This window comes from Drosophila melanogaster, chromosome 4, assembly GCF_000001215.4.
Source record: "Drosophila melanogaster chromosome 4".
Classification (NCBI taxonomy): domain Eukaryota; kingdom Metazoa; phylum Arthropoda; class Insecta; order Diptera; family Drosophilidae; genus Drosophila; species Drosophila melanogaster.
Genome location: NC_004353.4, coordinates 582,868 through 608,586, shown reverse-complemented (window position 1 = coordinate 608,586; position 25,719 = coordinate 582,868). Strand labels below are relative to the sequence as shown.

General features: G+C 40.9%; 2 protein-coding genes and 1 long non-coding RNA gene across 5 annotated transcripts, besides 8 other annotated features; 2 read left to right on the top strand and 1 right to left on the bottom strand.

Annotated features, from left to right (window-relative positions):
* The first annotated feature begins 937 nt into the window (after nt 1–937).
* onecut lies at nt 938–10,032 on the top strand. 2 transcript variants are annotated; one of them, NM_001272136.1, is made up of 5 exons: nt 938–1,150; nt 1,843–3,584; nt 4,335–5,275; nt 6,652–6,830; nt 7,058–10,032. In NM_001272136.1, the coding sequence occupies exons 2-5, from the start codon at nt 1,885–1,887 to the stop codon at nt 7,481–7,483; spliced, it is 3,246 nt and encodes a 1,081-aa protein (NP_001259065.1). In that variant the 5' UTR covers nt 938–1,150; nt 1,843–1,884; the 3' UTR covers nt 7,484–10,032. The 2 variants fall into 2 exon arrangements, with proteins under 2 accessions (NP_001259065.1, NP_524842.2); NM_080103.3 differs by having other exon boundaries at nt 938–3,584.
* Nucleotides 3,678–3,740: a mobile genetic element.
* Nucleotides 3,755–3,987: a mobile genetic element.
* Nucleotides 6,026–6,372: a mobile genetic element.
* Nucleotides 10,033–10,312: 280 nt separating the features above from the next.
* Nucleotides 10,313–10,963, top strand: lncRNA:CR45199 (long non-coding RNA:CR45199). Its single transcript, NR_123747.1, has one exon. It is a non-coding gene; the product is annotated as a long non-coding RNA:CR45199 (long non-coding RNA).
* Nucleotides 10,964–11,003: 40 nt separating this feature from the next.
* Nucleotides 11,004–11,615: a mobile genetic element.
* Nucleotides 11,616–12,424: 809 nt separating this feature from the next.
* Nucleotides 12,425–17,002: a mobile genetic element.
* Nucleotides 12,519–16,949: a mobile genetic element.
* Nucleotides 17,003–19,238: 2,236 nt separating the features above from the next.
* Nucleotides 19,239–25,479, bottom strand: CG1909 (uncharacterized protein). Of its 2 annotated transcripts, none has more exons than NM_143671.3 (10): nt 25,335–25,479; nt 24,724–24,798; nt 24,569–24,651; nt 23,656–23,825; nt 23,413–23,597; nt 22,815–23,289; nt 22,649–22,747; nt 21,494–21,685; nt 20,545–20,744; nt 19,239–20,015 (listed from the first exon to the last, which is right to left on the bottom strand). In NM_143671.3, the coding sequence occupies exons 2-10, from the start codon at nt 24,759–24,761 to the stop codon at nt 19,637–19,639; spliced, it is 1,821 nt and encodes a 606-aa protein (NP_651928.1). In that variant the 5' UTR covers nt 24,762–24,798; nt 25,335–25,479; the 3' UTR covers nt 19,239–19,636. The 2 variants fall into 2 exon arrangements, with proteins under 2 accessions (NP_651928.1, NP_726586.1); NM_166773.2 differs by having other exon boundaries at nt 25,362–25,479.
* Nucleotides 21,928–22,000: a mobile genetic element.
* Nucleotides 25,480–25,697: 218 nt separating the features above from the next.
* Nucleotides 25,698–25,719: part of a mobile genetic element that runs on past the window's edge.

The window sequence follows — 25,719 nt, the reverse complement described above, 5'->3', positions numbered from 1 at the left end:
ATGTTAAGCCTTGTCAAAATAATGCGAAATATAATAATGCGGATATTCTATAAACTGGCAGTATTTAAGCGTCGGTGTCCGAAACACAGTTATATTTTAAGTGCGAAAAGAATTAGCAACTCCGAAGAATTCTAGAATGCTAAGTGAGTCAAGGGCAGCCATGTTAATGGCGGAGAGAACTTATAATAAAGGTAAGGCGCTGGACCTCGGTCTACATCATTGGACCTGAAATGCCGCAGCCCATGACCACTCAATCATTATACTTGTCCGAGGATAGACGAACACAGTACAAGACGCGTGCGTGACGCCAGACAGCTGGAAAAACGAAGACATGTCATACAAACCAGTACAAAGAATCGATCAAAGGGGACAAAAGCCTTCCCTTGGGGAACATACGAGAAATCGAATAATAAATATTACATTAAAACAAAGCTTTCTGCTGCTTAAATTGTGTACATTACAAACCAATAATTATTATCAGGATCACTATTCGATGCGCTCGATTGGGCTCAGCCAAAGACACCATTATAGTGTCTTTGGCCCAGCCCACTTATACGATAACTCAATTCTAACATTTTTAATTGCTTTTTCATTGCTATATGTTGGTGAAAACTATTTATAAAAAGATCCATTTGTCATTTACAAATTTATAAGCTTTAACCAAAAAAATGGATCAGGTTATTTTGAATCAAATTAATCCCCCGCTTGCGGAACTGATAAATATATGCTACTTTCAAACCCACCCAAAAAAGTTATTTAAGCAGTGAACAATTCAGTAGATCCCAGCTCACTTTCTCGTACTGCGCATGCTCAGATTTTCGGGGTGGGGTTTATGGTTTGTGGTGCACTGCCTGCATGTGGCAACCCTTAGCTCGATGGTGGTGCGTTGTGGCCGTTAATTTTATTTCAGTTCCGTTGTGTTTGGTTTGGTTTCGTTCAGTTCGAATTGGGTATAATTCGCGTGAGGATAAGTCTTCATGGAACGCGGCGGTCACATAACAAACTTTCGGAAAAACCACCCACATGTGTGTACATGAGTGTATAACCGTGCATGCGTAGAAAATTTTCTAGCCGAAGGTTTCAGTTGTGAAAACAGACGAGGCACTGTGCCGGAGCGTCTAGGTTTTCATCAGTTTGATCCAGTTAAAAGGTACCTTTTTTTTAAAAATCAAACCCTTCTTAGACGGAATCCCAAATACATTAATAGTCTTCGTCTGATTCGAATGAAAACTTGGCTATTGGAACGTTCCAGTGAAGAAACCGTATGAAATTTTCTTCAAATACCCTAATTGTAATTTGTGTAATAACTTATGCATAAATTTGGTTCAAAATGTGCAAAGAAAGACTTATCCACCGTTCTAAAGGTCTACCTTAAAAGTGGATTAGATATTAGGTAAGGTAAACACTGTCAACAACCGGTTTTAGGAGCTTTATTATAGAAATCAACATTTAATCCAATTTGTCCCTACGTAAAAATGGGAAATATATTAGAAAGTGCAAGCCACCCCCTACACATTGCCTTATCCGTATGTGTAAGTACGACCAAACACTTACGTGTACCTATGTTTGTGTGTTTACAAAGCAACCCTTAAGGTCGTGCGACGATGGCAACGACAAAAAATATTTTGTACAACTAATAAATAACAAATATAACGCGAAGTACCAGATTTGTAAAGGCCAGAACTTTATTGGAAATGTTAAGAAACATGTGTTTTTATTGTTTGTCTATGATTTTATATTAACTATAGGATATTAAAAACTAGTGAAAGTTATATAAAAAAGACTACTTTTCAAACGCCTAAAATGAATCTATTGACTACCATTCTTTTTCAAATTTAAAAGCACTTGAGTTACGGTACCAACTCAAGCGTCATATTGTAAGGAATGGATTCCTTAAATGATATAATTGACCACCAAACATTTAGCCAGGAGTTAGTTGAAGATGCATCGGAGTTCATCACTGTGGGTCATCATTCGGAGCGCCCTTCGCAGTCCAGTCAGCAGCCTAATTCTGGACAGGATCTGACAATGTCTATGCAAGACATAATTTCCTGTCCGGTGAAACACCGGACCTGCTCTGCATCTGGGTCGGGATCGGCATCGGGATCCGATTCCGTTGTCATGGTTATAGACGCACTGGGACAAGGTAACAGGCAGTCAGCATATCAAATTGTGCCTCAGCAGTTGCAGCAAAGAAACATGCCATTGCCTTTCGGGCTACTTGAACGAGATAGGCAGCATATGCAGCATGGGCGTGAGGTCAATACCAGTCCAGTGGACTTTGTATCATCAGATATAAATTTGGATGGTCTGACTGTAGACGCAGACGTCTCCCAGACGGATCACTCTCAAGAAACGGCGGTAAAGCAGGAGCAAAAACTACTTATTGTGCAATCCAAGAGTCAGGATCAAAGCCATAGGCGCATTCGAATGCTTGTAGACGTTTCGAGCGTAAATTCTGGCCTTGGCGTGCACGTGGATGATATGGATGAGATTTCCTCTGATGGCGTTGGCTGCGACGACGAAGGAGTTACGCTGAGCCACCAGCATCTTTTGGAGCAAGAGGAACAATTCGGCCTAACAAGCCACCATCCGCATCTCCAACCTCATACACAGATCATCCATGGCTTGCACCAGAGATCAACACATTCGGAAATGGGACTGGACAATGGGCATGGGGAGGTTCTATCGGTTATCGTCCATTCCCAGGACAGCGACAAGGAGGACTGTGAGGAAAATGATGATGGGGATGCAGAAGGAGATTTAGAAAATGAAGACGATGATGAACGCGACTCGCGGAGTCGTGAACAGCTGCTTAGTCACAGCTCGTATCAGACGCTGACCTCGGTGAATGATCGCCTATCTTCGCCTGGGTTTAGTCAAACATCGTATGCTACACTCACCCCTATACAACCACTTCCGCCTATATCAACGATGTCCGAGAAGTTCGCCTACTCTGGCCACATCTCGGGAGGAGACAGTGGAGACACGGATGTCAATGGAGATGGTGCAGGTGGAGGAGTCGTTGAGGTTGGTGAAGTCACCAACCAATCCAGCGAGGCTACAGGGACTGTTTCAATATCTAGTGGCAATGCTACATCCTCTGTGTGCTCCAACAACGATTGCAGTTCTTTTTCTGCCCTTTCCATGCCCATAGGAAGTGGCCATTTGGGTCTAGGTGTTTTAAGCGGCGTCCAGTCACCATTTTCTTCATACGAAAAGCTATCTTCGATGATTTCCCCTCCGCCTAATAACTATTTGGTCTCGTGCGATCTACATTCCTCCGTTTCGGGACGCGTTATAAATTCATCGCACTTGCAGCTAAGTCACAACGGCAATAAAAAGGAGTCTGGAACACACGAACACACACATAGGCCTGCTGATGTCAATGGTGGGAAGTTTTCCTATACTGGCCACATCTCCCGAGGTGATAGTGTAGATAATGACGTCAACGGTGAAAAGTTCTCTTTCTCTGACCATATCTCCGGTGGGGATAGCGGAGATGAAGATGCCAACAGAGAAAAATTCATATACTCAGATCACATCTCCGAAGGAGAAAACGGACCGGACGTCAATAGCGGAACGTAAGTATTTTTTTTTAGCTACTTTAGTCGGCATATGTATTTTATGGTTCACTACTTATAGTTCTTGGGGTCGAGGCGTTCATACGGACAGAATGATCAAGAATTTGTAAATGTATTTTATATATTCGGAAACGCTTCCTTCTGCCTGTTACATTCTGTCGAATGTGTGCCACGTCCACACTTTTGCTAAATGTGTTTTGTATCTTTCCATATTATTATTAGTTCTGTAAATTTCTATCGATTTGCCAAAAAAACCATTTTTACGCCCACTCGTACGCCTACAAACCGCCCAATATCTATCGATATCCCAGAAAAATGATAAAATTTCGCCTTCGCATTTCCACTAGCTGAGTAACGGGTATTTGGTAGTCGAGGATATCGACTATATCATTCTCTATCTTTTATTAACTCGGCAGAAGTTGTTTTTGTTTGATACTTTATAGGATCGGAAACTCTTTCTGTTTTCTGCACCGTACTCTTCAATGAATCTAGTACACCCTTCAACCCTACGAGTAGCGGGTAATTCTTTGAAATAATTGAGTTCTTTAACTAAACTTTTATTGGCGTGGGTGGTGTACCTTAAAAGTTTTTTTTTTAAATATTTTTCGTGGGTATTATTAAATATTATTAAATATTGTCAGTATCTGTAATACTCTACTTTATGCAATGCTTTTGGCTATTTGTACTGTGCAGTGGAACCACCACCATTTTGAACCATACTATTAAAAATAATATTTAATTTATTTGAAGGAATTGGCTCCAGATGCACTCTGAGAGGGAAGTGCGGCTCCATATGCCCGTGCCGGCTGAGCTGGAAGCGAGGTTTCACATTTCGTCAGAGCGAAGGACTCGACTCAATGTGCCACCTGCTCGTGGTTCTCTAAGCCGACATCTTGCTCCAAACGCTCCGATCTGCCCCGCAGATTGGAAAGCGGATGATTGGAAACACAGCAATGCTGGCGTTGTTAGTTTGACCGCAGATATGCCCGTGGTTGTGTCTCTTACTCCTACACCGCCTCCGCTAAGAGACGACTCGGTGAGCGGCATTAAACAAAACGAGCGATCATCACCAGGGCACAGAGAACAGTACTTCCTGGACAAAAGCCAAGAACCCAGTTCCGTTGTAGCAGATCAGTGCAGTCCGGGCATCAATGGCACCCCGCAGTCGGTGTGTGTCATTCACCAGCAGTCTCCATCAGCTCTCGGAAACGGGTTTCAATCAAGCAGCCAGCAGGCCAAGGTTTCCTCGTGCGCATCACCAAAAGGGACAGTGTCCTCTGGAGGTGCAGTTTCCAACCGCATTGCAAATTCCAGTGACATGGAGGAGATCAATACTAAGGATCTGGCACAGCGCATCTCAGCCGAACTCAAGCGATACAGCATTCCGCAGGCTATATTCGCACAACGGGTACTATGCCGATCGCAAGGCACCTTGTCCGATCTGCTGCGAAACCCAAAGCCGTGGTCAAAGCTGAAATCCGGCCGAGAGACGTTTCGCAGAATGTATAAATGGCTCCAGGAGCCCGAGTTTCAGCGCATGTCTGCTCTGCGAATGGCCGCTGCCCAAATTCCTCAGCGAGCTCCTTTGAGCTCTGGAATGTCTCTTGGGTCAGCAACAGGTCCAAGTGGCTCCACCGGCACAATACCGACGGACTTGGACCCACATGGCGGCCCTACGATGATCCAAAATCGTAAGTTATTTTGAGCTTCAGGCTAATTTATTTTTCACCAATACTTTCATTCAAATATTGTTTAAGTATTTAATAGGTACATTTATTGAAGATCAGGTCTAATCAAAACACAAATATTAAAATATCCGGTTCTCTTACATCTAAGCATTATTATTACGAAAATATAAAAAAAAATACCCATTCTTATTTATGTTGTTATTTATTTTATATATTTAGTCAAATGTAAAACTGCTTTACCTCTCAAGATTTTCACTATTTTATGTCTCGTTTAAAAGTTTTACCTTATCTACTCTGACCTTAATAGTAAGAAATTAGCAAACAATATTTGATATTTTATGGTAAATTACATATAGTACATAAATATAATATATATCTATTTACATATAATATATATATATATACATAAAATATATTTTTACATACATATAATATATATATACATACATATAATATATATATATACATATAATAATATACATGTAATATATATATATATATATACATATAAAGGTGATGCGTTCCCTTGATATTATTTCCAATATATGTTTTTAAAGACACAACTATCACAACACGACTATCAGATACCTGTTCCTCATGTCATGTTATTATATAATCCTACATGAATTGCATGCATGCACTAGAAAAATGAATTCCGACATCATCTGTTAATTTTGATCAAAAATATTTATACTTTAAATATGTATTTTTATAACCGGCTGATTATACCAATTATTATACGCGTTACTTGTAGTTACTAGATTCGAAAGTAAGTAACAGGAAGCGTTTGCAACCATTTAAAGTAAATATATTCTTGATCAAAATTAATAGCTGAGTCGACCTAGCCATGCCACATTTTGTTTAATTAGTCGTGTCAATTTCTATCGATTTGCTAAAAAACTTGTTTGAAATTTGTTTATTTTAATATTTATTTTGCCAATTATTCTTTTGAAAATTTGTTCTCATTTTATTATATTTCGTGTTCCTTTTATCGATATGCCAAAAAGAATATAGAACTTTCTCGTTCGTATTCCCACTAGTTCAGTAACGGGTATCTGATAGTCGGGGAACTCGACTACAACGTTCTCTCTTGTTTTGAATTTAATTAAGACGATTAAGTCGAACGACGACTACCTCATATAGCTGCCATTGGAAACTTTGAAACAGTAGTTGAAAATATTAGAACAGTAATAGGTTTGTTATTTTTTTATTATAAATTGTTCCCATTCGGTGTACAAAAGCCTTTTTTAATTTTAATCTAATATAATTACTGCAAGGGTATATTAGCTCTGGATTTCACATGCTAGCATCCTTTCTTGTTATAATATATTGTAATCAAAACTACTCTTTGTTCAACTGTGTGTTTGGGCTTGCATCAGCTCTGACAAACGAATCGGACTCTTCGCCTGCATCAACACCTGTCACAAGCGTTTTGGTTGGGAGCGTCGTTAGCTGTCGTCGAAAGGAAGAGCCCCAGATCGAACAAATGCCCCAGCCTAAAAAGCCGCGATTGGTCTTCACCGATCTCCAGCGACGAACATTACAAGCTATTTTCAAAGTATGTATAAACATTAGCTATTTAAAAAAAATTAAATTATTTTTTTATATCTCTCTCAGGAAGGCCATCCCCCGCCTTCCTGAATGCCTAAAAATTTTGTTTTTTTTTGATTGTAAAGAATCTCTAAAAACATCAGGATTGATGATTTAACAAAATTGAATGTTCGCCGCTAATTGTCTTTCTAAATTCCTATGCTATGAAACCACCAATAATAAATGATTTTACAGGAAACTAAAAGACCTTCGAAGGAGATGCAAGTGACCATCGCGAGACAGCTGGGACTGGAGCCTACTACAGTGGGAAATTTTTTTATGAACGCCAGAAGAAGGTCGATGGATAAGTGGCGAGATGATGACTCCAAAAGCACTATGCATGTGGCACATAGCCGACAACAACAAGACGAACAGCAGAAAGATAATGCCCACACTCATAGTCAATCTCAAATTCAAGATCAAAATCACTCTCAAAATCAAGCTATCCATAATAGCATGTCGCAAGATCCCTACTCAAATCTTCACACAACAGCTATGTCGCCTCTTGGAGCTTTTGATGAAGACGCTGATATGGACTTGGAACTAGAAAGTCACGACTTTGATTTAGTGGACCCCGATGAACATGGGGATACCAATGATCCAAACGGCGACATGTTGTGACAGCATAGCCAAAGCAGACGTCGAACGATCAACACGCCCAAAGTAATGGCTCCGAAGACATCGACTCTCTACTTAAACAGCACCCGCATTCAGTCTCGTACGCACATGGTTTCTCTAAGAAGAGAAATGGATGTCAATATAGATTGCATTGTCAGAAAGAATAACGAATGTAATAGCAACGGGAGCCATGACAAAAAGCGGGGTGATATCTCGTCGGCCCATTTGCATGAAGCCGAACGTCATTCAGATGAAAAGATTATACTAAAACAAAGCTTTTGCCAAGAAGCACTCGATAAGGAGGCCCATATATTCATTGATGATATACCTATTCGAAATGGCTTGGATGACCTGAAGGTAATGATTGTCTGCAGACATGAAATCTAGCGATCTCATTACTTACTGACACTTTAAGTGTCCAAAGGTTTAGCAAGCTTATCGTTTATAGGCTTAAAGTTGATTTGAACAAATATATTTTCAAAGCAGCAATAGTAAATACATATATCAAATACTTTTAAACCAGTATCATTCCTCCCAATTCCGAATTATGAACAGAGATTTTATTTCTAAAATGTTTGACCCTGTTTTAATGCTTATCTGTTAATGAATTTATTGATTTTCAAGATGTAATCTTAACAAGGAAAGCTTAAAAACATAAAATTTGATGAAATGGTTTGGTCCATATATTTTAATGTTTGAAGATTATTTCATGGAAATGTGAAGGCGCTTGAAATGGTCAATTCGCTTAGTTCAATTTTGGCATGCTCTTTCCAGCATTTCGTCCGGCATCTCACAAATAAAAATAAAATTCAATGTTGTTTTCCAATGTGTCAATTCAAGCGGGCTTGTCTCGATAGACATTGTTTTTATCACATCCCCACAAACAATAGTCTAAAGGCGTTAAATCGCACCATCTAGGAGGCATAGCCGGTCCCAAACGTGAAATAATATGGTCACCGAACTGGCCAACAGTTATTGGTGCGAAATTTAGTCACAATAGGCCGAATTGCCGCTTAAGTGAGATCGGTTGATTATTGACGGTCAGTCAATAATTTCCAACCGCTCGTTTGTAAGACGATTTATTGTTAAATTGTAGACCAAACTGAAGATGTTTCACAGTGAAAACAAACAAGAAACATGCAAGAGCTATTTAAACCACCCAACATGATAATTACCCTATACTTTTCATTTAAGGTATGAGAAATGAGAAGAATAGATTTTTTCGATGTACGCAATATAGTATAGCCCTATATTCTTAATCAGGAGTCATGCCGAACTATTTATAGTAGTCTAGTTATTTCATCTGCATGTCTCCACCACCCCCGCAGGGAGTGTCAATATCCATGATCGAGATATTTGTCTATAGCTATTTGTAATTTATTTGTGAAACGAAACAAAATTTGACATGTTAAAGCTGCAAAAGTACAAAACTTATATTTGCTGAATTAAGCTTCCTTGTTACTATAGAATTATTTTTTTTATTTATTTTAAAATTCGTTATCCTACTTAAAACTTTTATATCCTTCTTAACGTTTGACTGAGTACGCGGAATATTTATAAGTGATTGTAGTTAAGCCGTTACGCACGCATATATATTTTCTCATCAGCAAAATTTTGAAGGTCCTTTATACGACATTATTGACCACTAGCCTTGTGTAATATGAGAAATGTCTCAAATATTTACAATTCAAAGACATATTATTCTCCACTTGCACTATAGGTACACCTTGTATAGGTACACCTTGTACAATATATCGAGACAGTCAGTTAGACTTTGGGAAGTAACTATGTCGTCTATTTATATGTTAAAAAATAATATCTTTATTTTTACCTTATTGGAACGGAATGCAATTGGCCTTAGGCAAAAAGATAAGACGTCCTTGGTAAAGCGGACAGGTGTATGTATGTAGATATTAGTTTGAATCAAATTGATGATATGTAAATTGAATAACAAATATGTAAAGAAAACTGTATCTAGTCAAATTCTTAAGATAAAAAAAAATCATTTACTCATTTCATACAAATATGATGTATTGTATTGTTTATTCAATTACAATGTTATAATTAACTCATCCGCATTAAAAAGGCCTATATTGTACCTTAGTATTTACCTTTTATGAAGAAATATCGGGGTTAAAGAAATTAACTTTAAATGTGAATACTTAAAAACAATATGGCTATCAAATAATAACTAATAATTTTTATTATAAATGTAATAAAGTGTATATAAGAAAAATTTTCGAAAATCCTTCCAGTTAAGTTTGAATGTAGATTTTCCATAAACAATAAAAAACACAATGAATCACCGTTAATTTTAGAATGATACCAAATATTTTAAAAATACTCAAATGTCATTAAAGTCATTATGTTAATATCTCTAGGAAGTATTATGTATAGGAATATGCATATTGGTGTATGCTAGTCAATTTAGTTTAAAAAAAAATTTAGTAAACAGCGCATTAGTGAGGTGCGTATGTCTAGGCACATTTTTAATTTAAGTATATATGTAAAAATCAGGCAATGCAATAATAAATTAAAGGCAAACTTATTTGAGTATTATTACTTGTGAGGTTGTACCAAAAAAGGGGCGCGCGGAGAAGACGGTAAAGCGGCGAATTTGCAAGACGAATTAAGAATTAAGATCCCGGAACGAATTTAAAAATACTAGCCACCTGTTAAAAGATTCCAACTTCAGGGAGTGTAGATGAAAGGACAGACCGAAACAGGCACTGGCCCAGTCAAAACACAAACGAAACCACGTTAAAATCTATTTCGACTAGAAAGATATTTTAAAATGTTTTTTAGCATAGTGGGCATTGTCCAAGTTGTGTTGCCATATCGATTAGCAACACAAATAACAAAATGATAAACATATCAAAAAACATTTTTGAACATGACAGGGGAAGGAGAAGACTTGGCTAGGAATAGTTTACCCTACAGGTTCTTTCACCATGAAACCGATAATAGCAACCAATTCATGAAAGCAGTAAAAACCAGAAATAACTAAGGACGTCCAACAGATTAAAGGCTAATACATATGAAACCTGCCTAGCCATAACAAGCCGCTTCAGAATAGCCAGTGCGGATTATTAGGAACTATTAAATGTAACCTAAATATTTATTAAGACACCTGGACAAAAGGGTCGACGGCAGCGGTAAACAAAATTAAAGAAAGTCTATGCGCAAAATGATGTGCAGCTTAGCCGCCTTATTTAGCGAGGACCGCTGACTCAGACCCTCGAGCCCGGGTGCATTCCCCGTCCCATCAGCGGCTACGTTTTCTATTCTTCAGGCTGCTGATTTGGAGAATAGCATCCGGGGTTGCACCACCATTGACACCATGCTAACTCATATTTATGTATGTATATCAGGGTTGCAATAGAAAACACGTTCACCCAATTTAGCTGCCGTACCAAACCCCAAACTAGAGCAAATAAAAAAACTGACTTTTCACCCAATATATTTGTTAATTTCACCCACAATACAAACATTACCAAAAATCGTACTGAAACTGAATTTATATTGCGAACGTGAAATTTCATAATTTTTCTGGGATATCGATAGATATTGGGGAAAAAAAATGAGAAAAAATTTTAAAATTGCTTAAAAGTGTGGGTGTGGCAGTTTTAAGCGGTTTGTGGAGGAGGAGAAGCAAGACAAACAATAAAACGAAGAAAGATCTAAAAAAATGTCAACTCTGGGCGTTGCAGTTTTGGGCACTTTTAGAGCGTTAGAGTGGGCGTCTCCAAAATTTTGTTGGCAAATCTATCAAAATTTACAGAACTAATAAAATTATAAAAAAATATTCAAAAAAATTTCAAAATCGTGAGGGTGGCAGTTTTTGGCGGTTTCGGTGCGTTAGAGTAGGCGTGGTAAAAAGTTTATTGGCAAATATTTACAAATTTACAAAGCTAATAAAATTATGAAAAAATATCCAAAAATTTTTCAAAAATGTGGGCGTGACAGTTTTGGGCCAACAAACTTGAGCTGCTTATATGTCTCTAGAATCTGTATTCTTAATCTCAACCTTCTAGCTTTTATATATCGACTCAGCTATTGATTCTGATCAAGAATATATAAACTTTATGTGGTCAGAAACGCTTCCTTCTGCCTGTTACATTCTTTTCAAATAATCCCTTTTACTCTACGAGTACTCCACGGGTATAAGCACCTATTGAATTTCGAAATAAAAACGTCTATACAGGAAATATATTTGATATTCTGTTTTGAATAATTATCTCACATGAGGTGAACGATGTTTTAGCTCTTTTACACTCCAATCAAAACTAAAACGAAAAAGAAGCTTTTCCAATTTGGAATTTGAAACTGAAGAAAAAAAGATATGCATCCGCCTTGATCAGGAGCTAATATTCAGGAGTCTTCATTCTGGCTATAAGCACTTTTTCGAAATTTGTGCGATTCCAAAATCAATATATCCAAATTGGTTTTTCAACAGTTAGCCGTTAGATGCTAGAGCTGCCGATTTAAATTTATTGTTGCTAAGGAAATCCAAGCCCACGCTAAAACAGGTTGACAAAAAGGCTAGAAAACAAAAACCATCCGTGTTCTATGGTAATATGTAGTTGAACATTTTACGGAATTGTTCTTAAAAATCCTCCGAATATATTTTATTTATTAAGATTTATTTTTACATATTAATTTTCAGCTCGAGGGCTTAATCACCGCTCAATTTGTGTGAAAGCGCTAGCGATAATTTTTACATTGGACTGTCTTAGAGATTAGTTCCCGGTTTTTATGTACATTTAACAAAACAATCATCTCCTGAATCATCACCAAAACCACCGTTCATTTTGGAAAAGCCCTCGCATGGCCATTTTCCATCAGTCTTTCAGTAATAAAATATCACACTATTTCATCACCTTATTACTACTAAAAATGTTTTTGTCGGCTTGTGGGCGTAAGGGTAGACGTGTCAAAAAGTTTCTTGCGCCGATGTCTCTAGAAACTGTAATCTTATCAATCAACCTTCTAGCTTTTATAGTTCCTGGAATCGAGACGATCATACGGACGGACAGACATGTATGCTTTTCGGATCCCTCCGAACTTATTTTACGTGGCGTGTTCCACACTGAAGGGATTACAACCACGGCACCCTATACACCCACAAGTGAGCATATGGTGCATGTGTCTGGATACGCCAGACAAGCGTCCCGGACTAGAAGCTATAGCGACCACCCCGGTAGCAATTCGAGAACTTGCTTGCCGGGCAAGCACTCCCCCTTGCTGAGGAGGGAGATCTACCTAAAATCTCTACTGATCTCTGGGTCTCAGTACCCGAGTTTTGCGCAACCAGCTCCGTAACTCAAACGTCGAGCATGAAGGCTCTACCCGCGATATGGGTACCAACCACAGCCACCACGATACTCCCACCAGGGGACCTACCTCAATGAGCAGTCTTGGATAGCTGTTCAACCCGTGGTACCGAAAAGAGGCTCGGTGGGCCTCCCCCTTTTTGCTCCGACAAGCAGGGTTAGGGGAAACCTATCGCTGTATTAGTCGTCTCTTACGACAAGCAACAGCGGACTGTGGTAGTATTCTCGCCCGCTAACCACACGGCAAAGATATTGAGCTAAACGCCCCTCCTCCTCAGGAACACTTCTTCCGCGAACATTGACAGCCGTTGAGTCTTCTCTTGATCATCCAGGATTCCCTCGAAGATCCAGTTTTCGCCAAGGCGCTGCACTCCAAGTCCATATATGTCCCGCAGATCTGCATATAGGGGGCAAGCGCACAAAATGTGCATCCAGTCCTCATATGGATCTCCACATGCGCAAGCAGTGGTATCGCTGAGGGCTCTCCCGTGTAAAAATGCATTGAACGACCCGTGCCCTGTAAGCAGGAAAGACGTCCTCATCGAGAATCCAAAACTTGGATCCCGATAGGCAAGAGTGACGTATGGGATAAACCTATACGTCACCCGTCCTGGTTCGCTGTCGTCGTCCCATCTGTTCTGCCAACTCTGGATTAAACACTCCTCTAGGCGAGTCTTCCTCTGCTCCCAGCTTAGACACGCAATGTCCTCGCCGTAAAGCCAGTCGTTCTCCTCCAGCGGGAATCCACGTTTTAGCTTGTATTTGATCGCTAATAACTTAGCAGCCAGATCAAGCGGGGGAGCTCCACCAAGTACCTGCAGTGCCACTGTGGACACTGTTCGGCATACCGAAAGGCATCCAAGCAGGATTAGCCTCTGGCAGGAGGCTAGTCGCCTCTGGGCAGCTACTTGTTCCGCGGTTTCATACCATACCGGGGCACCAAACAGCACACAAGGTGCCATGAGTCCGTCATATATGGTCCGCCTGGCTCGAGGACTGAAGCCCCAGTCGGCTCGAAGCACACGCGCCAATGCTCCAACGACTCCTGTCATCCGCTGGCGAAGCGAAGCTATGTGCGTGAGGAATTTCATTCCTTCACTGACCGTGATGCCAAGGTACCGACAGCTACGCACATACGGAAGGTTCGCTCCAGCAAACCTCACCGTAGGCGCACGTCTCAAGGCACCTTTCAACAGCATGATTACCGTCTTGCTGGTCGAGACGGCAACGCCAACTTCCGCTCCCCACGTTTCTACGATGGACATTAGTTGCGCTCCTTTTTCCTCTAGCACAGCTCGGGAATTTCCCTCGACGAGAAGCAGCAAGTCATCCGCGTATGCACTCAGCTGGCAATACGGCTGGAGACGCTGAAGCAGTACATCCATCAGTATGTCCCAGATAAATGGGCCGCTGATTGATCCCTGCGGGCAGCCTCTAGTTACCGGTACATCCACAGTACCGGAACTGCTTCGGATCACTGCTCTTCGGCCGGAGAAAAAGCTCTGCCACAAGCCCATTTCCCGGCATCCCAATTCGGCTAGTCGGCAGAGTGCAGCACTCCATTCGACGTTGTCGAATGCTCCTTTGAAGTCCACGATAGTGCCGAGCACGTATTGCGCCGGGCTGGCGCCAACACTGCTCTTCACGTGCCTCCAAGCATCCTCCACACATCGTCCTTGGCGAAATTCAAATTGCCATCTGCAGCCTTCCGGAAGAACTTCTCTCACACGATTCAATATGATGGCCTCGAGCACCTTTCCAAAGACTGGTAGCAAGCATATTCCTCTATATGAGGAGGGCTCACACTTGTCCTTATCTGGCCCTTTGAGCAGCGAGACAACTCGTGGGCACTTCCACTCGGTTGGAAAGTATCGCAATCGGATGCATCGGGAAAACAATGATGCTAGGTGCTCGGGTATGGCGCGCCAGACTGCCTTGCAGATAGTGCCATTGATGCGCCTGCTCTTCAACCGGGCAACACATGCATCAACCTCGAATACTTCGAGGGCCGGTGGGACTTCCTCCGCGATGGCAGTCGGTGCTTCGGACTCCGCAACTGGGAAGAAATTGCGGAGGAGCACTCGTGCGCAGTCACCCCAATCAGTGATCAGCTCGCCATTCACGCGGAGGCACCCAATCTCCGTGCACTTTCTGCGGCCTCGGCAAATCTTGTAGACGCGCCCCCATGGGTCGTCGGCATGATCTCCCACGAAGCGTTTCCAGTCATCCATCTTCGCCCTTCCAATGAGCTTCTTGTAGTTGGCTGAGGCACGCCTCAGCTCGACCACTACAAGCTCTACAGCGGCATCGTCATCTCGACGCCTTCCATCTTGGAGCAGGCGACGAAGTCTTCGGACTTCGCGCCTTGCAGCGCAGAGGTCGGCAGTCCACCAACGTGCTCTCCTGCTGGGCGATCGAGTCAACTTCCTTCCCAGCGCAATATCACATACACTATGTACTATACTGCGCAGGGTCGAAACTTGCTGGTCCAACGGCGACTCTGAAAAGTTTTCCGGAAGTTCGGCTGTTCTACTCACCATTTCCTCCTTGAACAATCGCCAACGTGCATTGGAGAAGTTCCAGGACGGCACAGGAGCTATGCTCTCAACTGCGCGCGAGGTAGTTGGTTCGGCCACAACCGTAATGATGTTGTGGTCACTCAATTCCCACTCGTCCACTCTCCACTCATATGTGGCCCTGTTGACTGGTGTAGGGCGGCGACTCTTGCCTCCAGCATCCACTCTGACAGCAGCTCACCCCGTCTGTAGTTAGCTTGCCCCTCGGCATGACGAGAGAGTTTGCTAAGCCACATGGGGGACACTGCATTCGCGTCGAGGCCCGGGATTGCGGGGGTTCTGCTGGCCTGCAGCAGGACCGCATCCATGTACCGGAGGTACGGTTCCAGAGGTGCATCGAACTGGCAGTATGCGGCGCGAAGGAAGATTGAGCCAAAACTCCCTTTAACGACCAGACATACGCCATAATCTGTGGTGAGGGTTTCCACTGGCATGCAGATGGCTTCCTGATGATCCACTAGGATGGCTGCCTTCCCTCGCCGGTCGGTGAAAACCCTCATTCCTTCAGGCAGCACATCCATTTCATCCCCGCCAAGATACGGCTCCTGCACCAGAGCAAACATTAACTCCGATCTCCTGAGTCGGACTCCGAGCTCGATGGTCGCAGCTCTGCCTCGGCCACAGTTCGCTTGGATGAAGCTAAACATTAGTGTCTAGCTTGCACCCTCGCTAGCAACGCTCCGTATATCGGGCAAGCATTCGAGAGCATATAATGTCCCGAAGGTTGCCCTCTGTTACGGCAGTTCCGGCAGTCCACCGGGTTTTGGCACTTTGCCGCGGTGTGGCCTTGTTGCCCGCACTGGCGGCAAACACTCTCCTTCTGCCTGCATTCACTGACCTTGTGGTCGAAACCCACACATCTGTGGCAGGCATAGGTGCGGACCTGCGATCGGCATCGGAACGAAAACCACTTAATGTAGACACGTCCTACATCAAGTTTCGCCATCGCCCGGTCGTCTACCTCTAGCGTCACGTTTACAGTGGCACCGTCAGTAGCCGACCACGCCTTGGTCACCAGGTGCACCGACTTTTTAAACTGGGCCAGAGTCATTTCACTGTCGAAGTTGTTCTCGTGAAGCTCCTGCATGAACTCTTCTGGGCCGATGGCTGTGTCGACGTCATAGACTACGACCTTCGGCTTCTCGGCCGCGTTCCGTGCCACATTCAGTCCAACTTCTGCGAATCTTTTCGATGTCATCACCTTCTGCAGCTCTCCAACCGAAGGAGTACGAATGATCGCACCACCACCTCGACGGAGCTCACGTACCTCGTGTACTCTGACTCCGAGGGAGGGTGCAACCATCGTTCGCACCTTTTCGGCTATGGCTTTCCCCGATAGCGCAGGGTCGTCGCACTTCACCACCGCTGACCACGTCTCACGAACCTTGGTGGTCCGCGGGGCAGCGATGGGTGCAACCTGAGGCATCTGGGGAGCATTGGCGGCAGTAGTGTTCGCCTTGGACGGCGGCGGCGGCGGTGGTGGCATAGCGAGCCGCGTCTCCAGTTCTCCATACCGGAGCATTAATGCCATCACCAGCTCACATAGCGGCTGATGGCACAGACAGACGGACACGGCCAGATCGACTCGGCTACTGATCCTGATCTAGAATATATGAGGTCCCAGGGTTTTTTTATGGCCAAAAATTCCTGCGATTGCGTTGTTTTATTATAATTGTTTATTATATTATTAATTTTTGGCAAAACAAGTCTATGTGATTTTGAAACTTAATGAGTTTACAAAAATGTGTGTTTTGATGTGTTACGCTTGACATCTCGGCACAGACTGCTCGTCAAATTGATTGATCTCTCTATTCTCTCACGCTCTCTAGTGGACCGACGACTACTCCGCGTCTCTCGGTCAACTCCCTCTTCTGGCTTTTTTCCGATTCCTACATTTGGCCCTCCTAACTGGGTGTTCGTCCCGAACTCCTTCTTAAAATCAGCTACAGTGGATGTTTTTAAAGGACCTTCACCATCTCCCACTTGTTCAACATCATACCTGCCATGCTTATGAACCTATCTTGTAAGGGCCAAAGAATTTTCCTTTCCTTTTAACTTCTGACAAACTTCATACTGAGTACGTCTGATTGCAACAAGATCGTTGACCATGAATTGCTTTTCTTCTTCATTTCTTCCGTTACCCAGAGGTACACCTGTAGGGATCAATAAATGCCGAATCTGGTGTTTTTCGTAATATTCCTTGAACAAATGTGATGTGAAAGCTGCACCACGGTCTGATACAATCCTGAATGGCTTACCAAAATTTAGCGCCTGTCTCTCTATGCAATTAAGTACCTCCTCTACCCCAGTACTTCGCGTCGGATAAAACCAAACGTACTTCGAGAAGGCATCTACGATGACTGCGATGAATGATTTCAGTCTCCATTTGATATTGAATGAAAAACAAAACATTCAACTGGACTGAGAACGTCTAGATGCATCATCATTGTTCCTGATCGATGTTCGTAGATTCGTAGTTGTAAAAACATTGCCCACTTAGCTATTCGCAACGGAACTCCTTTCTTCTTCATCGTCATTGCAATCGCGTTACAGTCTGTGACGATTTTATACATTATTCCCAGGACAGTGCTGTCAGTGCTGCAATGACTGCAACAACTTTCAGTTCGTATGAGTGATATTTTTCCTCACACATGACGGGATGTAAATGACTGCCTTTTCTAACCATTTGTAACAAGACTGCGTTCGTATGTGTCTCCGTAGGCAACTTCGGATCATACAGTTTCAAAACCGGTTGGATTGATTGACTGATTAAAGCAGCTTTCATATGTTCGATTGCAACCTCCTGCAACTCTCTATATTCAAATTTCAATTTCAACCTGTTCTGTTCAGCCACCACCAGCACTCTTTTCAGATTTTTCAAACCTTCTTCTACGCCTTTACTTGGAACTATAATATCGTCCATATAGACTACAGCGTCAGCGGATTAAATGAGTTCTCTTAGAACTGCCATTATGAAACTCGTAGTGTCCTTTCTGTGTAAAAGTGAGGCTAACTCTCAGCCTCTACCGAAATAACTGGGCTTAAAACTCTTTTAGTCAAGCCACTCCTGAACGTGCCCGTCAAAAAAAATACAGTTTAACTCCAAGAAATGTAAAATTGAACTCCTGTTAATGCAACAGCATGTAGTATTCATCCGTTAAAAAATATCATCCATGTTTTTTTTTTTGCGCCGCATTTCGCTACCAATCTCACCTACCGCCAAATCGGTAAGTTTTCTGCCACTCATCAGTGTTGCAACCTGCTGTTCCCCGCCAACTCACAAATACAAATTCGGCCTCGCTGTCTCGCCAATACTGCTTCCAATATGTTGTATTCGTTCTACTTGGCGTCACCAATACTTCTCCAGATATATATGTAACTCATTCTTCTGCAGTAATAATTTCCAAAATACTTACCATTTTCTTAAATGATAAGTAAGAGACTTAGAGAGACTTGAGAAATAAGTCAATAAGTTTCTCAGTTGTTTCTCGAAAAAAGGCTCACGCTCTTTAGAAAAGGAATCCCATAACCCATTCCTTTCTTATATTGTTATCTTGAACTGGCTTGGTTCTTTTGCCTAATTTTACAAATTCGAATTTTACCAAGAGGCTGTCGGCTTTTAAAGAAAAATGTATGAATTTGGTAAAAATATAATTACATAAAGATTAAACAAAATTGGCCAATTGAATTGGCGTAGATAGTTCTTTAGATCGAGGCGTACAGACAAACATGGCCAGATAGACTCAGCTATTGGTCCTACCAGTTGAATACTTCTCAACTACTCTTTTACTCAACGAGTAACAAGTATAAGCCAGTTAGGAAGACTTCCAAAATGTATTTGTATTAATTGGTGTTAATAACACATAGTAACGATTTATTTTAAACAACTTTTGTGTGTGCACATTCATACTCTAAATGTAAGAACAATCTAGCATGTAAGTGCGAATTAATTTTAGCCTACGACAATACACAATACGTGACAAGTACTTGTTTGGATAAGGTACTGTAGTAAAGAAACAAGTTAGGATTTAAGCATAAGCAGTAGTTCAAATGCTTATGTCTCAGTTGTTCGTAACACGCTTAGAACTAGAACAAAAACTTCTGTTAGCATTTAAAATGCAAAAATCTATAATTCAAAAGAAAATCGATCTATCTATAATAACAAGCGATAAAATCCGGATTCTTCCAGATATTGCACGATAACACGATCGTCCAACGTTTAGGTGCTCAAAGTGGAGTTGTTTCTTTCACACAGATGACGTCACATTTTGGCCGCTATCGATCGTCAGGCTAGATGCACGCATACTTAGAGATGCCAATGATAAGTTGCTGTGGTAAATGACTTTGGGAGATAGGAGAGCGCTGTTTTCGGTATCTAGAGCTGGATTCTTAACGTAGCAAAACGCAGCCGAAGGTAAAAGGATGTCGGAGTTTATCCCTAGGAGGCCGTCGACCGACAAAGAATTCGTATTGAAGGTGGAAGCAGCTGTGACGCACCTGTCGGTGCTTTCACTTTCAACCGGAACGCTGCCGCAGAAATGTGTGCGTGAGCTGATCAGCTTGTTGCAGGCGGGGCATGATCGCGGGGCATTTTTCTCCCGCCGTCGCAAGATTTCATAGGCGCATCTGGAAGAGACCACATACATAGGAAAAATTGAAATAAAAAAAAATCAATATCTTTTTAAAATGATCTTTTCTTTATTTACAATCTAAAGGATGGACAAACGACCAGCTAAAAAGGAGCGGTCTGTTACTAATAAAGGCTGCAATAATTTTACAAAAATTTGGGTTCTGTGAATTCGAATTTCGAGCGGACATACGGATTTGGCTAGAAATCCTGGTCAGAAATAAGTTAACCAAGTACGGTCAAACGCTTCCCAGTATACATAGCTGTCACCTAGTTTTTAACGAATGTTGGTACGTAGTTCAGTATCGGCCAGCTAATAAAAATGATATCAGACCTTCACGAATTGGGATGCCTCTGGACGCGAGACAGACTTTGGGAATATGCGATTGCACGATTTAAAAAAAAAAAGCTGCGTATCTTATCTGCATCTCTCAAGAATGATCATACTTTGTAGGGACAGAAACGCTCCCCTTTACAGACTTGATACCGAAAATAGTGTTCATCAAACGTTTTTTTTTAAAAGCTTACCTTGCATGAAGAATGTGTGCACAGGGTAGAGCTTCCAAGTTTTCTGGACGAAGTCCAAGCAACTCCCCACACGCTCCGCAATTTAAGCCTAACGCAGCATCCGTCTGATTAGCTAGTCTAAAATGAGTGTTGTATTGATCTTCGTCTCCTAGTGCCCGGTAGATCAATGCCAGTCGGCAACGAATTTTGCGAACCAGAAACTAAACAACCAGCACAATCACAACATTTGGTTATCAATGAATAACAGAGCAGGCAAGTATGAAACATAAATTTCAAATAAAAATATGTCAAAATGTATAGCTCTCGGAAATTGTAAGTGCCGAGATCCCAATGTTCTACAGTAAATGGGGTTTACAGTAAAGGTGTAGGCTAAATTCGTTAATGAGTAAGTAGCCGCTAGACAGAATTGGTTCCAGGCTATAGAGTATTTATATTCTTGATCAAGCGGTTTTGATCCCTATGATCTTTGATGTCGCCAAGGGGGATGGAATCTATATGTCTTCAATTTCAAATTCCAAATCGCGAAAACTTCTTCTTCTTTTTAGTTTTGCTTTAAGTGCTAATGAGGTGTCATATTCCAAAAGTATAATTACCCACAAATGTTTTCACAACAAGAAACATAATTTTACAGTAAAACTTTGTCCATCAAATCAGATAATTAAACAAAACAGAGGAGGCTTTTTATATATATTTGCTGTACATATAACATTACTCAAAACTCAAAATAGCGGCAGAAGGGGTCTGAGCTCCGAAAATACAAAGTGGACTAGGTGGGCAGAGTTGGCCCAGACTGGAAAATATAGGGTAAATAGACTGCGTTTTTATGAAATGTATTTTCGGTGTCTCTCATATATAAGGCTTTTTACAAACGGTGTATGGTGTAATAAAATGATCCTGATCAAAAATATACTGTTTAGGGCATATCGAATATTTTGGGTATTTGCATTACCTTGGCTCCAATTGAGCTGGCAACTTCCAGAAGTCTTGTGTTAAATTCTAGTGGTCTGCAGTTGCAGATCTTGTTCTGTAGACGGAGTGTTTCCAAGCAACGAGCTGCTCCATCCATAGCCTCCATTTGGGCCATACGATCCCCTAAGCTTGCCGATGTACCCATAGCTTGTTCATATTGCCGGAATGCACGCTAAAAAAATGGTTTTATTATAGTTTTATCATTAAAAATATACATAATATGTAAGTTATAATACAAAAATGGAATATAATATAAAGTGATTCGGATCTGCGAATTAACTAGATATTCAAACTAATATTCACCTAGCGTGGGCTATAAAAAGTTTATTAAATGGTCCGATTTCTGTGGCAGTTTTAGTCGTTTTCTGAGCTTGGCAACATATGGAAACAAACTTGCGCTGACTCCATGTCTCTGGAATCTTCATGTCCATTCTCAGCATTCTAGTTTTAATAGTTCCTGAGATCGACGTGTTCATAGGGACAGGCGTAGCCGGTTGGATGGTTTTGGCGGTTTGTGGACGTTAGAGTGGGCGTGGCAAAAAGTTGTTTATCAAATCAACAGAAATTTACCTCTATTTAAACGAGTTTAATGTTTAATGGAATGTGGTAATCTAAAACAGTGGCATTATTTAGTTAAAAGGTTTAATCATATTGATGCAAAGGAAAGATTTCTGTAAAAGTTTAAGAATTGCTTTGACACAGAAGTTGACATGGAGTACGACATTGGTAGCGTTAAATGCAAATCGGTTTTCGCCTTGAACTTGACTAACTCGTGACCAACCACTGTTCACACGAAACCCTTCTCCACTTCAGTCCTCCAGTTATAGAATTATTATATGATGAAGAAAAAATTGTTTCCAGTCAGAAGTAAAATCGTAGTCATATTGCTTAACAACCATAATGGGTTCTAATTTGGTATTCATGCCTGTCCCTCCGACTATCCTATCCTATTTCAAGCAGCAGATTCCCTGTCTAGCTGAACTAGAACACTTCCCAGCGGTGGATAACATAACATAACTTCTCGCACAAAATTCAAGTTACGTTTTTAAAGCATTCGTTAGCACAATTTTTGTATAAGGCCATGTGGACTATAAAAACTTTACATTCAACGCTGCCTTTACTGTGCAATACTTACATCCATGTCCATTTTATTTCGGTATATGTCGCCCATGACGCGAATACTTCTCGTGTAAGTCGCCTGGTCTCCAGAAATAAGGGAAAGCTTCGTGGCCTCCTGAAACGAAATAATTATGCGGCGTGAACACAACTTGAAATCAGTTGATGGACAGGCTCGACGATACCTTACAATAATCTTGTGCATCTCCAAGCTCACCCTGCTTTCGGAGAGAAACCGCCATTCGCAATAGAGCTGCTCTATGGTGGCATGAGTTTAGGTCACCGAGTTGCAGGGATCGTGATAAGTCGTAGGCTTTAGAAGCGTATGTTGCACTTTTATCGTTATCCTGAAGGCGTCCGAAAAGCTCAGAAAGCGCGACATACACTTGTAACTCCAGTGATGGATCTCCAATAGCTGTAGCAATTTTGTAGGCACCCTGCAAACCCTCCAAAGCCCTAGAGAACCCACCCATTTCTAGGTATACACGTGCAACCGTCAAATGGACAAGTCCACTTCTGCATTTAGTGCCGCACTCATTGTAAAGTGAGTGCCTGGCATAACTCAGTGATCGCTCTAAGCCTCCCAAGCTGGCGTGTGCCCTGCTGAGATTTAAGTACGTCTCGGCTCTCATATTTGGCGAATCAAGCTCCTCTGAAATTCTAAGAAAATCGAAGTACTCAGCTAGTGGGAGTGGATGGTGAAATTTCAAAAATCTTATCTTAAAGTATATAAATATTTAGTCATGATCTCTTGACTAAGTAATAATAAATCCCAAAACTTACCCGAGCTGCTGATGACTGAATTCTATTGCCTCACGAAATTTTCCCCAGTCCATATGTGCCTGATACAAATATCCTAGTAGCTGAAAGCAGTCCTCTCTTTGGCACGTCCCTTTCAGTGCACTACGCCAAGTACGTACGGCCTCCGTTTGATTGTTTTGTTCATATAGCCGTCGTCCTCGCTCGATCTGGAGGAGAATATATCTGTATTGGTGATATTGACATGTGTATATATAAGTTTCACACCTTCCGTTTAGCTATGTACTGTCTTAGGCTTTGCTGGCAGGACAAAAAGCAACTGATAACAGAACCTGATCGTAATAGCGCCTGGCTAGCCCATACCGAACGGGATCCTACATCTGGACTAGATCCATATCCCGCCAACCGCGAAAAACTCTCATCTAAGTGACACAAGTCTGTAAAATATGTAACAATTGTTAAAACATTGAAAACATTCTTTTGAAGCTTTAACAGAAGTCCGAATCACTGCTTTTTTTAATTTTTTAAAAAAGTATTGGTTTGATTATGGAGAAAATTCATATTATTTACACAAAGCCTAGTTCAATATATAAATTAATTAATTAATAAATATAATATAAATAACCAATTCAAAACTTTTGAGTGATGCCTCAATTTGACATGGTCGTAAGTGGTTCTTTCTAAAGACACTAGAATAGCATAGTTATTATTAAGACACTAGAATAGCATAGTTATTATAGTGTCTTCTTTCTGCCCATGAGTTATAGGGCGGTATAATTAATCAATAGTGAACTCATCTAAAGGGAGTGCGATTGAGAAGTTAAACATTTTTTTGTTTATCGAAATTGTAAAACCATGTCTGTATGATAAAAAAAAAATGAAAAAACACACTTCAAAAGTGCGGATGAGGCAGTTTTGGACGGCTTGTGGTCTTGCAAGCCAAAATGGTTTTGTGTACCGACATAAATTGGCCAAATATATAATAAAACAAAAAGGAATAAAAATATTTTTTAAAAGTGTGGTCGGGGCAATAACAATTATAGGCATTAGAGTGGATACTATGTCAAATGATAATAAAATAAATATATAGACCCAACCACAAAGGTCTATCATGTATAGCGCAATGAGTTTGAGATTTAAACAACATTATTAAATACTTTTAGAGAAGTAACATTCAAACCGCTTGAATTTTCCAATAGGTAACGAGATCCATCAGGTGATGTAAGTAAACGTGTTGCAGACAGATTCTGGCTTGGTGGGATGCTATGTATATATATAGATATAAATTTATAACCGTTAAATAATAGCTTTAAAAGGCAAAATGCACTAAAATACCTAAGGAGATCCTTGGAGTTAATGCTCTCCCATGACATGGCAGGCTGCTTTTCTTTTCAATCTTTTTGGAGCGTACTGAGAGTAAAATATGACAATACAACACTTTAATAATAGGTTAGATTATATAGGAGTACAAATTAAGTGCTGTGAATTGGCTTTGAAGGTCCAATCAGATCGAGCTAGCTTAAGTTGCACAAGACTTCTCACCACCAACGCCCGTGAAAGTTAAAATTGCCATTTTCTTGTTTAATCTTGTGTGAACAGCATTTTATATTACAGAATACTTACGCATTCTTACATTTATAAAGAGTCAGAAAGAAAAATGCTGTTCACAGTTAATAAGATAATAATAATGATAATAATAATTTAAAAAGTAGTGATGGAAAACATGTAAGTAAAAACTGAAACTATACTTAAAGGTAACTAAAGTCCAGCTTCGACATCAACAACAGTACCGTAACTCAGCAATAAATCCCTATTCCTCTTAGGAGTTATATGTATGTGTGACCTTGCTCCAATATTTGCTTCTTTCACTGTCACAAATATTTGTGGAATAGAGTCTGTAACGTCTTACAAAAAACAAATAACATGCACATTTGTACTGTATTTACCCTAAAATAGTCGTTAATGATATTTACTAAAATTCCGAATGCAGTATTACAACTCTACATCTCCGCTGAATCCGCAAGAACATATATTTCTTTAAACTACGCGTCCGACAATGTTACAAGTCCTGTTGGAGTAGAGGTTCTTGCACATTTTGTCCGCATTTGTTGGAGGATGCGCGGTGAAAAATATATTAGTTCAGTGGAACCAGTTTCAAGCAGTTCACTCTGTCACACCACCTCTTAAGAAAGACCACGGTAGCAACTAAAATCAAAAAAGGAAAATAAGAAACACTGAACTCACCTGAAAACACACAACGAAATTAGTATTTCTTTTATAAATACTCAATTAATAAGGAGAAAATTTGCGATTATATAAAGTATATACATA